We start from the raw sequence: 18,743 nt of genomic DNA, 5'->3' as shown, positions 1-18,743 counted from the left end.
GGGTGTTAATGCACTGGGGAAGTTGACGGCACTAGTTGAACTGCTTACACAACGTGTGGATATTTTATCCAGCCAGGTTGCGGGAACTCTGGCTTCAACAAATAACAACAAAAACTTTCCAACTGGAGGTTCTATCGGAATGCCAAATTTGGGTGGAACATCTGTCAGTGGTGCTCTGGTTGCACAGGATGGTCAGAACCCTTTGGCTTCAAGTTCCACCTCAAATTCAACCTCTGTTATTCCGCCCTCTGGTTTTCGAACATCACCCACCAATGGAGGCTCTGGTAATGGACGGACAGATTTACCTTTTAATGGGGCTGTAAGTAATCCAACTTCTCTTTTACTCAGCCTTATTGATTGGTTTAAGGATCCTGCCCTTTTTACTGATAATGTGCAAAGTGATGGACAAGTGGATTCTAATAACTTAAATTGTATTAGTATTGTGAACAATTTAAAAATATTTGATACGAGACTATTTTGTTTCAAAAAATTACAAATTGAAATCCAGTACTTGACTGAATGTGTAAATCGCCAGCAAGTCCCGAAAGGACTAAGGCTCTGGCGTTATCCAACTGGTTTGTGCAAGAACTCTGCATTACACACAGAACTGATTAAACTTTTTGATAGACATGGGTGCGAATACCTTAACCTTCTAATTAAGAATTATATGGCACAAACCGAACTTTTGAAAAACAAAATATCTACACTTAATAATACTATATGGACAGATAAAGATTTTGAAAGATATAGATTTGAATTTATGCGCATTTTTTCAAGTATTGATAGTACACTGATTAAAATAAGGGACAACAAAGTTAAGAAACTTAACCGGGACCATTTGGCATATATCAAAGGCAACACTTATCCTTTACCACCTTCCAATGTCTCAAATACTGTATTTTGTGAGGATGACAGGGGTCTACTACTCAGTAATTCACAATTAAATTTGGATAATGTGGAAGAGGATGATGTTGTTTCAACTGATGATTCCCAGACTGAAAACCCTGCCATTAGAAAAAGTGAACGCCTTAACAATAGAGGCAACACAAATAGTGCCAACATCGATAGCACTAATGGTGGTCCTTCTCAGGTTTTTTTGAAGGGCAAGAATGGGGACAAAGGTGGCCAAGTGAATCGTACATCACAACAACAATGTTGGAAGAAAAAAACATCAAACAAAAGAAGGAGATAGGCCCTAACATGGACATGATTGATACACCTATTGTTGATGTTAATGTACCTGTTGTAATTTTAACTAACAATACTAATGATTTCAAAATTTATAATTATTTGACCTTTGTGCCCTCTGCAATACAGATTGAAGTCTTGGCAAAAGGGTATACCTTTGTTTCTTCTTTTAGGGGGGATTTGGCAAGAACTTTGATTGATTTAAAACTATATACTAGGAAATTGAACCTACATGTGTTATTTGGGAACAATTCCAGTATTGAGAAAGAATTTAGGATTGCCAGTGTGTTTAACCCTCTGCTACACCCATCTATCTCATTGTTTGAAAAAGTTTGTTCCAATGATATTAGGTCAAACTTTACTAATAAGGCCTCCTATAGGACTCAGGATTTAAACCTTTCCAAGGAAGAAAATGATGCACTCAAATCCTTAAATTTTGCTAAAATCCAAATTATTAAACCGGATAAAGGGGGTGGGTTGGTTTTCATGAACAACGACAGATATAATGATAAAATGAAAACCCTTCTTTTAGGTGAAGCTTACGTTAAGGTTTCAAAAAATGAAATAAATGGGGCATATCAACACTTTAATGGGTTTATTAATGGCCTCTTTATTGATGGCAGCATTGACATAGATATTTACCACTATCTTTGTATCAACTACCCAATGACCCCTGTGATTTTTGGACTGCCTAAAATATATAAGGACCTTAATGATCCCCCCTTTCATCCCATTGTTGATGATAGGCAGTCCATAACCTATGGTTGTGCTAAATTTGTAGACAGCAAATTGAAAATGGCCATTAGTGATGAATCACAGATATGTAGAGATTCATGGGCCTTTTTGGAAAACATCAATAATCTCATCTTTTCTGAGGAATACAATTTCCTCACGATAGATGTATGTGATTTATATACCGTTATACCCCATGATATTGGGTGTGAATGGGTGAGAGATTTTTTATTGGCGAAACGGGTTGATGGTGGCAATATTGATTTGATCCTATATTTATTAGAATTGGTGCTTAAAAATAACTTTTTTATGTTTGACCAAGAATTGTATCTCCAAAAAACGGGTGTAGCCATGGGTTCCCCATGTGGGGGCACCTTTGCCAACACGGTTATGACATTTTGGGAGAAATACGTCTTATTCAAAAATGCTGATTTCCAACAAAAAGCAGTTTGGTACACCTGTTTCTTGGATAATATTTTTATTCTTTGGAAAGGAGACCAACTTTCGGCTGAGTTGTTCATCCAGGACATAATGAAATATACTGAATTTTTGAAATTTACCTGGGAATTTCAAACTGAAAGAATATCTTATTTAGATGTTAGTCTAATTAAGGCTATCCCTAATCAAAGGTTTATTTCATGAATCTATAGGAAACCCACATATTCTAACGCTTTCCTTCATTTTACTAGCTGCCACCCTAAGTCCCAGAAAAGGGCAGTTGTTAAAGGGCTACTAGTTTGGGTGGCAAGAATGGTTTCCCTAGAATCTGATTTTTTAGAGGAATGTGACATCCTAAGGGAAATGTTTATGAAACATGGGTATCCTAGTACATGGTTGGATGATCTAATAGAGGAAGTTTACCGGAAAAGATGGAATGGTTGGTTTACCCCACTTTTGAATGAAATAAAATTGAGTGAATCATTGGTTCTTGATTTAGAACTAGATAATTCTAACATAGATTTTAGAACTCATGAACCATGTAATTCTGTTGAAATGAATACCCTTTCTAGAGTTGGTGCTATTGTAAATAATAATAATAATAATTATTTTTTACAAACAAATGATGAGAAATTGAATTTTATTACGACATTTTCTTTGGACACTCCTATAGTTAGAACTATCTTATACAAGAATCGGTGCTTCCTAATGGAGGATCATACCATTCATAAATGTATTGGAGATTATCCTAAGGTGACTTTTAGGAGAGGTAGGAATATAAAATGCCTCTTGGAGAACCAACCTGTGAAATCATATTCACCTTATAATGGTATGTTTAAGTGTGAATCCTGTAAGTGGTGCAAATATATAAAAATAGGAAAATCTTTCCACATCCTAAGAACTGAATACAATATAAAGGGCAAATTCAACTGTAATTCCAAAGGGGTTATATACCTCAGTACCTGCACCTTATGTAATGCCTTTTATGTAGGTAAAACTGAGAGACTCCTTAGGAATAGAATTTATGAACATTTGTATGCGATTGAGAAGTCTAATTTAAATAACGCTTTAGCTAAACACATTAACATTCATCCCAATCATCGGTTTGAGTTTATTGTTATTGCTAGAGTATATGAAAATGTTAGGGGTTGACCATTTTCCCTCAAATTGGATGAAAAAGAATTAATGTGGCAGCTAAAATTGAATGCCATGGCTTGTCCTGGCTTAAATGATTCTATCTCTATTGGTAGCATTATAAAAATGAAGGCACTGATGAGATAATGCCATTTATTGTTGTTCTATATAAGTATATTTAACATATTTTACATAAATAATATTTTTAGTGTACATTTAAATGTCTATTAATTTGTTTGGCAAATGTTCTTAAGTGATGTTTTATACATATATACAGGTCCTTACTTTCTTATATATACATTTTTCTATGTTTTGTTTTAAATGTTCTGTCCGTTTAAATTTTATGGTGATGTTAATTAAGGGTCCTATAAAAGGAGTTGCTATTGTTAATACATTGTCTGATGAAGTTTGCCTATGCTGAGTAAACAAAAGCGCTTACAAACAAGATTGATTCTGTGTTCCTGAGTGTTTTTCTTCAGTTGTATACATATCAAAGAGGGTTTTGACTGAGACCTGGTGAAGAGAAGGTGTTGAAAAGAAATGTCTCACTATACTAGTGAAGGGTTTGGTGCTATAAAGAGTTTTTCTGGTGCAATCAGTAAAATGACAAGGAGCAGAGGAGCAGATATGTTGTGACACACTGTTAGCAGATGGGTTAACTGTCAAGAATTGAAAGTCTGTCTAAGTCTTCAGCTATCTGTGAACTCACTTTGGGGATAAACAGGTATACATTAATAAACAACTTTCCAAAAGAACTGGATGATAGGAGAAGAAAATACATTTCGACCTTACAAGGGAGCCTCACAAAATGATTCTGTATAGATTTCTGAACAAGTACATGTTCTTTCTTCTTTTTCTACCAGTCCTAGAAAGTGGAAATGCCACAATGATTAATACCATTTCAGATTACTTATTAGAAACAACACCAGCATGTGTATAACTCAGTTTGCATGTACAGGAGCAGCCCAGACTCCTGGGTATGCAAACTCATCACAGATCAGTGTATGCCAGTTCGAGACACACACATACTTTGCCCTTATATGTATTTTGAATCAAGCAATACACAGAGCAAGGCAAGCATTTTGGCTTGAGTGAGCCACATACTCTTCTTACATCATATACTGCTCCATCTCCTGGACCCTCTGAGGAATGGAATAAAACAGGACACGTTTATGTTACACATCATGCTAGACAAGCCTTAAACATTAAAGGCTATCATATGTGCTCATCTGTCTCCACAAGAGCTCCTCATTTCTGGCTGAGTAGTAAGATACAGTGCACTTGGCCTCATCTCCATTTCCATCAGTTTTGTCTGCAAGGTTTTTGTTCAGGTAACTGCAAATTTAAAACATCATCTTTTTTCCCTTCACTTAGTGTCAGTGTTCACAGCCACAGGCTGAGCTTTTTGGAAACATACATTGGCACTCTCTTTGAACAGACTACCAGGATTACTAGACTATAAAAATGCAAAACATCACTTCTTGGCATGAACCCTATAGAAGTGCTTTCAGAAATGTTCTGTCAGATTACTTTATATCTCTTACTATTGCCCCCTGTGTCTTCCAGAAACCCACTCTTGACTTAATTTATGACTTTTCTTCTCAATGCAGTTCCTTCAACTTCTGTTCTATCCTCTTATTTTATTCATTTTTCAAAGGCTGCCCAAACTCAGGGTTGACTACTTTCACCAATTACAATAGATCTACTTCCCTTGTTACTAGTTATATTCTTAAATTATGTTAGCTATCAAGACTTCCCCTAATTGAAACCATGCTGATTGTGACTTACTAAGGCTCTGATCCTCGGGAATTCATGCAGCCCTTCCTGGTGAATTTATAACAAGCTTGCTGAGAACTGATGTTTTGCATTTAGTCAGGAAACTATACTCGCCGGTGATTTCAACACCGATTGGCAAATCTACACCTCAGATATCCCCTCACATCACATCAACCTACATGGTTTTACCCAACTGATACAATCTCCCACAAAAATAGACAAAACCAACAACAAACAATCCACTCTCGACTGGACCCTGACTAACAGACCTTCACTAATTCACTTCTCAGGCTGCCTAACTGACAGCCTAAGTGACCACCATATGACTTTCCTTCTGAGACATCGTAGCTCACCCACAAGTGCAGCATCATACAAACAAATACGTACTACAAAAAATTTATCTAAGGACAAATTTAAACAAATAGTACTAAACTATAACTGGTCCGCATTAAAATACCTCCCATTAAATGCACCAGTCGATTACTTCAATAAAACATTTCTAGACATTCTAAATACACTAGTGCCCATAAGACATATAAGAACAAAAACTAATTACTGCCCATGGCTCTCTTAGGAAACCAAACAGTTACTGATACAAAGAGATAAACTCTGGCATCAACATTGCACCAATAAATCCCAAACTTCCCTAGATAACTACCGCCACCTAAGAAATATCTGCAAAAAACAAATCAGAGCTGATAAAAAATTGTACTACACAAACATGCAGTCCAAGCATCAAAACAACCCATAAAATTCTGGGCCTTCATCAATCAGCTTATTCATCAAGGCTGTACCCCCACTCTACCTCCAAATATCAAAATCTCAGATGAAAGCATAGCTTTCTACTTTAACTCAATTTTTATAAACTCATATGTCACACTCTTAGAAAATAAAAATTGCTCACAACAACTCTCTCACCCTTCTGTCACCCAGTCACCAACAGCACTATCTCTGCAATCCATCCAAGCAAGTAAAATAAAGTCCTAAGCCAACTAAAACCCACAACACCTGCCGCCGACAAACTCCCAAACAAATAGCCCAAATTAGCAGCTGATGTAATCTGCTACTCAGTTTCAATATTGATTACTAGATCTATCATTAAACAGTACATACCTAAAATCTGGAAAACCTCCTATGTAATTCCACTCCATAAAGGTTACTCCTCTCTTGAACTATCTAACTACAGGACAATATCTATTCTATCCCCTCTTTCTAAGATCTTCCAGAAGTGCATCCACTTCCAACTAATGCAACACCTACTATCTAATAAGTTCCTTTCCAATGCACAACATAGATTTAGACAAGGGCACAGCACCACTACAGCAATCCTCAAATTTACCAGTACTGTTAACTAACTGAAAAACAATAACCAAATGGTTGCCTCAATCTTCCTAGACATGTCAAAGGCATTTGACACAGTCTACCACAAATAGCGTCTAAACGAGCTGGCAACACTCAACATATCAAAAAACACTTCCACTTGGTTTCAGAAATATCTGTCTAACCACTATCAATCTGTCAAATGCAACAAATACCTCTTCTCCCCACTCCCCATTACAGTAGGTCTTCCACAAGGCTCAATTCTTGGGCCTCTGCTCTTCACAATTCTGACCAATAACCTGCACAAACCTACTAGCCTTGCTCCCATTGTACAATATGCGGATGACTCCACTGTCATCTTCTCAGCACCCACCCTAAAAAAATTACATGAAAATACCCAAAAGTCTTTTACTGACATCAAGTCCTTCTTAGAAAAATACCAGCTCATTCTAAACCCTAGCAAAACCAAACTTATGCTGTTCACTAACCAATGTCTCAAACCAGACCTCCCCCACCAGGACTTTACAATCGTCTCATCCAATCACACTCTAATCAAACCCACCTTTGAAACCAAACTACTAGGTATAATTCTAGATAAGAAGTTAAGATTTGACAAACACATATCTCACTCCAGCAAAAAGGCCCACATTAAATTAGGTTCTGTTTACAGAATAAAGCCATTCTTAACCAACTCTTCCAGACAAACTATTGCCATGGCACATCTACTACCTACCTTATTCTATACCTCTGCTATATTTACCAATCTCAAAAAATCAGACTTAAGCAAACTAGAATCATATTACCACAAGGTAGCCATTTGCCATTAACCTGCCCTAATGAACCCATAATTTTCTTGCACTGAAACAACTCAAATGGCTAGAGCTCCCTAACCTACTAACCCTAAATCAACTTACTATAGCCCATTCCATTGTTCACATACCCAATAAATGTCCATCCCTATAGAACATAGTTCAAATCCACCTCAACAGCAGGACCCTATGATCACCTGAAAAATTACTCCTCAAAACTATTAAATCCAAGAAGCGCTTTGGAAACTCAGTGTATTCTAACTATGTATCTAACTCATGGAACGTCACCCTGCAGAACATAAACACAGGAAACCCAGTGCACTGCAAAAAAACTACTAAAGTCCCACCTAAATGACAGCTGGTTATGCTCCTGCTCCTCACCTGGCTGAACCTATTTCTCCCCTCCTCATCCCCCCACCCTCACTTCCCACTCTCCATTTTCACTATATCTCTTTTGCTTACCGTACCTATGGGAATTAAAGGATTATAAGTACAGAAACATTAAGCAAAACAATTTGCAGTACCAAAAAGGCATTAAACCTTCCACTGTAATACGGTAGCCACTGAAAATTGCTATTGTCTCAAATGATTTTCCATATTAAGTGAACTCTCAATATATATATTACTGTGTATTCCTGTGAGCTTTTACTATCTTGTACTAAGCTGTACTGAGATAATATGCAATTTTAATTTCATTAATGTTTAAAATACTTATTATTACTTGCTATTGATTAATTACTGTTATGTTGTTTCTATGTGGAGCTATTCTCCCTGGGCCTTCACTTAAAATGGGCAACTTGCCCAGTTGGACTTCCCTGGTAAACAAATGCGAAATAAAAATAATTTAAAAAAAAATTCCACCGTCTTTATTCCCTCACTTCTTGCTAAAATTTATGTAAAGTCACCATGCTAAACAGTAGTTATTCTTCTATTACCTGCTATCTCATAATGGATATGCCAAGCAGCATCTTTAGTAGTCCAGGCAATACTCCAGTTCTTCTTTTTCTTCTTCTTTCGGCTTTTCATGGTTAGGGGTCAACACAGCAGATCACCTGTCCACTCATGATTGGCAGTGGAGTTAATTCTTTAATATTCTTAGCAGAATCCATACAGATGTATCAGCAAAATAAAATAAATAAATAAATATAACCTCTATGCTAGCAGTGTCAGTGGCACAACAAGTTGTACATTCACCTTTGCTGCAGAAGGATGTAGGTTGTATTCCCACACAAGCAAAATGGATTGCTCACCTAGCAGTGCACCATAAGGGGGGTGCTGTCCTCCTGAGTGCATCATCCATTGGATAAGGCATTAATCTAAGGCTCCATTTGCCTGAGTTGTGGTAACTTATGTGGATATAAAAGATCTCATGGCACATATTGAAAAGAAATAGGAACATCCCTTGGTGCTTAATAGTATAAGTAGTATTTTGGGTCTCCCCTGAAAATAGCCTAGTAGGACTAACCTGGTCAATAGGGATAAAGAACTCTTTATCCCCTGTAGATATTTTATACCTTTAGTTTGCTCCTCCTGGAAGAAAACCACCACCTTGCAAAGACAGACATATAGACTTATGCATACACACAAATAGGCACAGCCATCGGGAAAAACACAAGCACATTCACAAAAGCGGATGTACACACTAGTGTCAAACTGGTTTCCCTTGAAAAAGGCTGTACCCTTTTTTTGGTGTTCTTTTGTGAACCCTGGTGTAAAAAGTGATTGAGCACATCAGACCTTAACTTAGGACTGGGCATTTTCAGTCCGATAGCATCTTAATGTATTCATAGTGATAGCAAGATTGCACCTTCATTTCTTGCTGATACAGCTAAATATTGTGCCAGTTAACTATGGTCAAGCTGGACAGTATAGCTGTTGTCACTGCTTTCTAAATACCCCATAGCCTTTGTACTCTCACGATCTCCATTACCATGCCATGGCCTTCGCCACATACACTGTGAATTAAGGGAGCTATAAGAGCTCGTCAAATGTGTACTTCATTGAATTTGTAGAGATGCAATCCAGCATGTCAAAATGACAGAAAAATTGAATATTCAGGTTGTCAAATGCCCATTAAATTGAACATGTAAGCACTATCACTGATACCACAGGCTGTCATAATGTTGACAGCATACAAAAGTAGACCTACACAGTGAAGAGATGGTGCTAAACATGTACATGCACATGAAATAACAAGAAATTTATGTAACTTTCTTTCATGGCATGACTCTACTGTGGGAATATTTACTGCACTGAAAATGGTGACAGAAGTCAACACATATCAATAACCAGGTACCACCGAACATGTTTATCAAAGAGTAGAAACACAAACAGGTAGACCAATGTTAAAAATAGACATCCATTTATCCAGGAAAATATTGTTAAGGATAAGATGTATCGCACATGCAAGTAAAAATTGTCACAAAAGTCAAAAGGGAAGAGTTTCACTCTACCTGCAGTACATGGTGAGAAACTAATGATGACTTCTTGTTATCATCATGTTTCAGGTGTAACGTCAGTTGATGTACATGAGGCATCTGCATAATTATGCATCAGGGCGGCCATGTCATGAGATGCACCTTGTGTAGTTGTGGATGTTGCTATGGCAAGCACATCATCAGATACAGCTGTGGTTTTCCCATCCATAAAGGTGATGGTGCAGAGTGTGAATACAATTTGTAGGCCTGAGCAACACAGGAAGACTATGGAACCACTAACATTAGATTTGTTGGATGTGTCATGATGGCAATTAAAAAGTGGTTCCTTTATGTTTAAGTAGTTTCACGATTCCTCAACTGGCCTCATCACACTAGTATTTAGTGCAGAACAGAATCTTGTTGATTCAGCAACAGGTACATTGCAGCTCATGGACAGGACTTTCCTTTGTAAGACCAGCATATGCAGGCAGATATATAGTGTACATGGCTTTATAGACTTCTCAACCATACCAAATTCCTCAGTAAATACCAGTTTTGATGCTAAAATATTGGGGTGCCACGAATTCCCGAGTGGCCCCTTTAATTTCCAGTTTTTCTTTTTTTTTAAGTTTTACCACTGACATCATCACGGACAGGGCATGTGTAATGCTGTCAGGTTCATGAGGCTGCCCAGCCAATTTACTTGCAGACCAGTTTGCATTTAAGCACATCTTTCTTCCCCCCGGGTAAAAAAATGTATGCTAGTGTAGTGTACTGTGTTTCTTATAGCTAGTGTACTGATTTAAAGAAATGGTCCGACGGCTGCTTATAGCTAGTGTACTGATTTACAGAAACAGCTGTGTGTGTGACTATGTGATTAGTTACCTAATAGTGGTTAACATTTTTTGGGGAGAAACTTGTAGGATTACATAGGAGAAGAGAAACTTGCAGGCTTGTGTGCAATTACAGATAATCTTGTCTTGTAGAAATTACATTTGAACTGGACTTAACTAGCTTCAAGCATAGTTATATTTTGAATGGAACTTGTAGTGTGCATGGTTAACGGCTGCTACCTATGCGTACTTAGCAGGAGAAACATGCAGGCGTGTGTGTGATTACAGAGAAACTTTCTTAAGAGCAGGAGAGACTTTGCAGGTGTGTGATAAGCTGATTACATTTACTGGTGGTGCAGGCATTACATTTGAGCAGAACATGTGTACTGTTACATTTTTGTACTTAACGGCTGCTACATTACATCTGAATGGAGTTGGAGCTTCAAGCATTACACTTGCAGTGTTTGTGGTTAACAGCATGAGAAATTTGTGTGTGATTATAGAGAAAAAAAAAACAAGTAAATCCAAAAAACGGAATGGAGTCCACTGGCAAGTATATACCAATGCAGAATAGTAAAAACAGTCCTTTATTAGAATAAAAATGATTATCAGTATTCACCAATGTAAAATAATAAGCACTTTCGTCTCCAATTATACAATTCAGGAGACTTCATACATATAAGTTCTTAAAAAAACAGTTTTAACCTATGTAATATGAGCATTTAAATCATATGTTGCACATTTTATGACAGTTGCTAAATTCTGTCATATAAGAGTTTAGGGCATGTTTTTACAAAGCTGCTGATATTTTGTTATATGGAACTTCATATAGGATTCCATGTTCATTGTGCATTTGTTTATTTATTGTTTATTTTTTGTTGACAGTTGCATGATTACACATGAACAATTATTGTTGTTTATATGTATTAGAGTATTGCCAATATATATTAGTTATTTATTTATTATTTATTACAATTTTATGCATGCGATTTGCACTTGTATATGGTTTTCAGCTCAATGTTCTTTTTAGATACATTGTTTCTTTAATTAGAACTTTGTGCTTTGCCAGGAAGTGATGTCATTTGGGAGGGAGATTTTTAGTGTTCTTAGTATTTAAACTCTATTTTAATGTTCAGTTCTTGTTTGATAAAGTCTCCTGAATTGTATAATTGGAGATGAAAGCGCTTATTATTTTACATTGGTGAATACTGATAATCATTTTTATTCTAATAAAGGACTGTTTTTACTATTCTGCGTGGGTATATACTTGCCAGTGGACTCCATTCCGTTTTTTGGATTGATTATAGAGAAAACATGCAGGCATTACTTAGCAGGAGAGACTCTGCAGCAGGTGTGTGTGATCACATTTACAGTCTGGTGCAGGCATTTAGCATTATATTTGAATGGAACTTCTGTACTGTTAAATTCTTTACTTACCAACTCTATATTACATTTGTATTGGTCCTTACTTACTTCAACTGTAATAAAGCTTGTGTACTGTTACATTTTTTATTTAATGGGCAATAACGGCTGCTACATTTGAACGGAACTTACTTGCTTAGTGAATAAAATCATTCGGACCTTTGGTGCAGCTGCATAGTTTGTTTACTTTACTTCAAGCATTACACTTGCGTATTGTGTGTACTGTAACTGTTATGGCTGCTATATTTGAACAAACCTACTTGAAGCATTACACTTGCATATTGAGTGTGTGTACTGTAACTATTACTTTTTTTACTTAACGGCTGCTAATTTTCTGGCTGTTACATTTGAACAAATGTACTTCAAGTATTATACTGACACATTTGAACAAACATACGTCAAGCATTGAACAAACTTACTTGCAGGCATTACAGGTAGTAGGTGTGTGTGTCAAACGTTATACATTTGAACAAACGTACTTGCGGGCATTACATGTGGGGTTGTGTGTTTTACAGAATGTCTGTAATGTTTTGATCTGTTCCTCTTAAAATTTGTGGTTTTCTGGCAAATCAGTGAGAACTGAATTCACTAATGATAGCCATTTAAGTTTCGGTCTTCCTATCTTTCAGGAAATGCATGGTAACACATTTTATTATAGCAACTTTTCTAAGACTATACAACAAGCAATGTTTAAAATGTTTCTGATTTTGGGCCTCTGTCATCACCCTCCCCCTCCTGATAAATGTTGGCTTTTTCCAGATTTCTTGTGTTGCATAGTTCTTCAGGGGAGAGAAGTTAAGTGCTGTTTATACCAGGTTGTCTTGTGTTAGTAGCACAACAGGCTGAATGCTTGCTTTTGATGAAGGGTGTGGGTTCTATTCCCACACTATGTAGATGGATTACTCATACTGACTGTGTTTTGCTTTTAAAGGGGGTGGATGCTGCAGTTGTGAGAGTGGCGTAGATACCTAGTAACAATGAACCTGTTATATGTTTACCAGCCATTCCCTATTGTAATATTACTAGCTTATCATTTTTTTAATGTGACATAGGCCATTTATTCCACAAGGGCAACAGGCACTTTATTTGTAGATGAAACAATGACATATAAAGTTGTTTGCTAGCAGCAACCATAAAATTATATCCCATTTACATGTAATTCTGTACTTATTTGAATTCATTGTCGTGGTTGTGCAGCATCACATGAAAGATGTAAAAGTTTTTTTCCAAGTGAGTTTCCATAAGGGATTTAAATAAAGTTTGGATTATCATTCTTTGCGTTGCGTTTCCATGAAATCGTGTGGAGTGTCCCTAGTTACTGCTGCTGGGGCTTCTACTGCTTTTGGTGATGAGGAAAAGAAAATGGCGGCGGGAAAAGCGAGTGAAACTGAGGAGGATTTTACGAGTCTGACTGCTGAGGAAAGGAACAGCTTAACAGGCTTGACAGCCGACTATTTGGATTTCTGGGTCTTCATGAAGATGGCGCCAGAACGAGGGCCTTGCTGTCAAAGAGTGTTCGCTGCTATGAGTCGTTAATATTAAAAGCGGAAGGAAAAGTTGATCCAGAGTTGTTTTGTCAACTAGGCCACTTTAACCTCTTGTTAGAGGATTATCAGAAAGCATTGTCTGCATACCAGAGGTACTACAGTTTTCAATCCGATTACTGGAAGAATATTGCCTTTTTATATGGCCTTGGGTTGGTCTATTTCCATTACAATGCATTTCAGTGGGCTATTAAAGCATTTTTGGAGGTGCTTTATCTTGATCGTGGGTTTTCTCGTGCTAAGGAGATACATTTACGTCTTGGGCTGATGTTTAAAATGAACACAGATTATGAGTCAAGTCTAAAGCATTTTCAGTTGGCTTTAATAGACTCTAATTCCTGCACTTTGTCCAAAGCTGAAATTAAGTTTCACATTGCCCACCTGTATGAAGTCCAGAGAAAGTATCACACTGCAAAAGAAGCTTATGAACAACTCCTGCAGACAGAAAATCTTCCTGCACAAGTTAAAGCAACTGTTCTACAGCAGTTGGGTTGAATGCATCATACAGTGGAACAACTGGGAGAGAAAACCACCAAGGAAAACTATGCTATTCAGTGTCTGCTTAAGTCATTAGAAGCTGATCCCAACTCTGGCCAGTCATGGTATTTTCTTGGCAGGTGCTATTCCAGTATTGGAAAAGTACAGGATGCCTTTATATCTTATCGACATTCTATTGATAAATCAGAAGCATGTGCAGACACATGGTGTTCAATAGGTGTGTTGTACCAGCAGCAGAATCTGCCAATGGACGCTTTACAGGCTTACATTTGTGCTGTGCAGTTGGATCATGGCCATGCTGCAGCTTGGATGGACTTGGGCACACTGTATGAGTCTTGTAACCAGCCTCAGGATGCCATTAAATGCTACATAAATGCAGCTAGGGGCAAAAACTGTAACAATACCTCTGCACTTACAGCTCGGATAAAGTATTTACAGGCTCAGTTGTGTAACCTTCCACAAGGTAGTCTACAGAGTAAAACTAAATTGCTTCCTAGTATTGAGGAGGCATGGAGCCTACCAATCCCCGCAGAACTTACCTCCAGGCAGGGTGCCATGAACTCAGCACAGCAGGCTTGTAAACCTCATCATCACAATAATGAGCCTGTAGGAGGTCTTTCTCAAACACATTCTTCACAGCAACCCTTGTCAGCACATACAGTTCCTTCAAACCAAGTGGATGACCTGTCCAGTCCAGCCAAGAAGAAAAGAACATCTAGTCCTACTAAGAATACTGCAGAAGCATGGGGAGGAGGACATACTGTGCCACAACATCCAACACATATTTCTTCGTGGTATTTGCCACCACCAAAATTGCAGTTGAGGCAAACAGCAGTTGCACAGGTATGATCTGGAGTTCCTAATGGGCCAACAGTTGACTCGCCACTGCCTACAAATTCTCTCTCTGGTCAGCAACCTCAAGTTGCTTTATCCAGAGTGCCTAATATTTCTCAGTCTGGAGTCCATCCAGTCTGTCCTGGGCAGCCTACTGTTAACGGACCCTTTCCACCAAGCTCAATTTCTTGCAGCAGTTCAGGAGTGTTGGTTAATACAGACACCATTTCAATAGGCAATAATCATGTAACAGGAAGTGGAAGTAATGGAAATGTGCCTTACCTGCAGCGAAACCCACCAAGTCTACCTCATAACCGCACAAACCTGGCCAGCAATGCAGAGGAGCCGTGGAAAAAACAACTTGCTAACTCCACTCAGGGGCTTCACAAAGGTCAGAGTTCACATTTGGCAGGTCCTAATAGTGAACGACCACTCTCTTCCATTGGGCCTTCCCAGCATCTACAGACAGCTGGTACTGGTATTCAAAATCAGGTTGGACATTCCATGTCTAGCAATTCAGTAACTCAAGGGGCTGCTCTCAATCACCTCTCTTCTCACATTGCTACCTCAGGTAGACAAGGCATTACCTTAACCGTAGAGAGCAAGCCTTCAGGAAACGTAACATCAGTGCCTGATTTAAACAGGTATACTTGAGGGACTCCTAACAGCACTTCCAGCAGAGAGGGACTTTCTAATCATGTCCATCATTTGGTGGTAGATGCTGTTTGTAGCCCTAGCCATGGAGAATCCAAGTCACCAGGTGTACTTAGTTCAGACAATCCTCAGCTCTCTGCCTTGTTGATGGGAAAAGACAGTAGCAATGTTGGTTCTGGGACCTTGGACAGAATTAATAATGTGCACCCAGCAGTTCATAAAAAGACAGACAGCTCTCTTGCTTCATCGCCTTCATCAGCAATTTCCACAGCAACCCCTTCACCCAAGTCTGTTGAACAAACTACCATGAACAGTGTTAGCCTTAACAGCCCTTCATTTAGAATTGGACATTCCTTTAATGGAAAAGGGTTGGAGGAATCCCAAAGCCCCATGAAAATTGACCCTCTTTTCATTTGTAACAAACCAGGACCTTTACATTTGCCTTCATCTTCTGTGTCCATTTATCCTAGTTCTATAGAAGTACTTAAAGCTTGCAGGAACCTAGGGAAAAATGGCTTATCTAACAGTAGCATTATATTGGACAAGTGCCCACCACCGCGTTCACCTCCAACACCCTTTCTTTCCCTGCCAAAGGACAAATTAAATCCTCCGACTCCTAGTATTTATTTGGAGAATAAGAGAGATGCTTTCTTCCCACCCTTGCAACAGTTTTGTACAAATCCCAACAACTCTGTCACAGTAATACGTGGCCTTGCTGGAGCTCTTAAACTAGATCTTGGACTCTTTTCTACAAAAACATTGGTAGAGGCAAATTGTGAACATGATGTTGAAGTGCAGACACAGTTGCTACAACCTGCAGATGAAAACTGGGACCTTACTGGAACAAAGAAAGTATGGCATTGTGAAAGTAGTAAATCTCACACTACAGTTGCCAAATATGCACAGTATCAGGCTGCTTCGTTCCAAGAGTCATTATGGGAAGAGAATGAGAAGAAGAGCCATCACAAGGACCATTCAGATAGTGAATCCACATCTTCAGATAATTGTGGTAGAAAAAAGAAAGTTCCTTTCAAAACAATCAAGTTTGGGACTAATATTGACCTTTCCGATGATAAAAAGTGGAAATTGCAGCTTCATGAGCTAACTAAGCTACCAGCATTTGCACGGGTGGTGTCAGCAGGAAATTTACTGAGCCATGTCGGGCACATCATTTTGAGGATGAACACAGTCCAACTTTATATGAAGGTTCCAGGCTGCAGAACACCAGGCCATCATGAAAACAACAACTTTTGTTCTGTGAACATAAATATTGGCCCTGGAGACTGCGAATGGTTTGTGGTTCCTGAAGTTTACTGGGGAGTTATGAATGAGTTTTGTGAAAAGAACAGCATTAATTATTTGATGGGCTCATGGTGGCCAAACCTTGAAGATCTTTATGAGGCAAATGTCCCAGTGTATTGGTTTATTCAGCGTCCTGGGGATCTGGTTTGGATTAATGCTGGCACAGTTCACTGGGTTCAGGCCATCGGCTGGTGCAACAACATTGCTTGGAATGTTGGCCCTCTGACAGCTTACCAATATAAACTGGCAGTGGAGCGGTACGAATGGAACGAGTTACAGTGTGTGAAGTCTATTGTACCAATGATTCATCTTTCATGGAACTTGGCACGAAATGTTAAGGTGTCGGACCCCAGGCTCTTTGAAATGGTCAAATATTGCCTGTTGAGAACCTTAAAGCATTGTCAGTCTCTGAAGGATGCTCTCATCAGTGCAGGAAAAGAGATTGTGTGGCATGGGCGTACAAAAGATGAACCTGCACATTACTGTAACATTTGTGAGGTGGAGGTCTTCAACCTTCTTTTCGTCAGAAATGAAGATAACTCTCAAAAGGCATATGTAGTACATTGTCAACACTGTGCTCAGAAGGCCAGTATGAACTTGGAGAATTTTGTGGTGCTAGAACAGTACAAAATGGAGGACCTGATACAAGTCTATGACCAGTTTACATTAGCTCCTCCATTGCCTTCATCATCATCTTGACATTATTTTTCCATGGACAGTAAAAGGAGAACATTTCTGATATTCAGGAAGTGACCCAATTCTGCACCACTGATATTTTCTAGCTATCCCATGAGGCTGCTGGCTGAAAGCTGTGTGTCTATGCAACCTTCCAAGTGCGGAGTGTCAACCAGCTGGACAGGAGAAAGCTGTGCTCCTTATTCCAGAACTTAATTTAATATAGCTGATTCAGCTTTACTTTAAAAACAATTTAAAAAAAATTCCATGTTTTGTATATATGCTATGGAACTGGCAACAACACAGACTACTGACTTGAAAACCGTCTTTTTTGTATTTCTCTGTCTCTGGGCTGATAGATTGGTTTTGTCTTTTATTTTCCATTCACTATTTCCCGTAAAATGAGTACTAGCATAGCTTTTTTTTCTTTCGTTTTTTTTTTCCTCTTCTCTCTTTCTGTTTTTTTTAACCGTAGTTAGGAATGTTAAGTCTCTTGGGCAACATTTTTTTTGTAATGTGAAAAGTTAGGTGATATAATTTTTTTTTTTTTTTTTTATGTTTGTCTTTCTTTGAAACCATGGTTACTTTTGGTTTCTTAGATAAAATGAACTTAACAGCCAAGTCACAAAGATAAATGGGTTGCACATAGTCTAAAATAAACTTCAGATTTGTGATTTTTTTTTGTTTCTAATCTTGATGTAAATTTACACTATTTATAAATACATATTTATTGCTTGAAAATATTTGTGGATGGAATGCTGTTATTTTTTTCCAGAGTACCTGCCATTGAAATTTTAAGGAGTGGCTATTTCAAACACTACTCCTAATACGTTTTCTATATGTAAATAAAACTACTTAGCATTGTACAGAAACTTTTATTAAAATTGTTTAATGTTTAAAAAAAAGGATGGGAGGGTGGCCTAATGGTTAAGGTGTTTGCCTTACAAACACAAGGTGCAGGGTTTGAGTCTCACAAGAGACAATTGGCTAGGCTTAAAATGGCTCACAAGGGCAGTTAGCTTAGTACCAATCTATGAACCTATGAACCTATGAACCACTTCATTAGTTACACATATTACAGATCTCTTTAATGTGAAATTATTTAGATGACTTTTACTTATGCAGAGATTGTGCATATTTGCTGATACTGATGGTGGATTGTAGAAG

At 38.0% G+C, this 18,743-nt stretch overlaps 1 protein-coding gene across 1 annotated transcript; it reads left to right on the top strand.

The window, feature by feature from the left end:
* The first annotated feature begins 13,230 nt into the window (after positions 1–13,230).
* On the top strand, positions 13,231–17,921 carry LOC122795911 (lysine-specific demethylase 6A-like). Its single transcript, XM_044064379.1, is given in 2 exon segments — positions 13,231–13,507; positions 13,510–17,921. Coding segments are annotated over 2 exon segments (4,239 nt in total). The 5' UTR covers positions 13,231–13,359; the 3' UTR covers positions 17,601–17,921.
* The last annotated feature ends 822 nt before the right edge of the window (positions 17,922–18,743 follow it).

Source organism: Protopterus annectens, chromosome 2.part2 (genome assembly GCF_019279795.1).
Source record: "Protopterus annectens isolate FY-2018-M chromosome 2.part2, PAN1.0, whole genome shotgun sequence".
NCBI classification, from domain to species: domain Eukaryota; kingdom Metazoa; phylum Chordata; order Ceratodontiformes; family Protopteridae; genus Protopterus; species Protopterus annectens.
The sequence above is the reverse complement of the archived record's forward strand: the minus strand, read 5'-3'. Positions and strand labels throughout refer to the sequence as shown.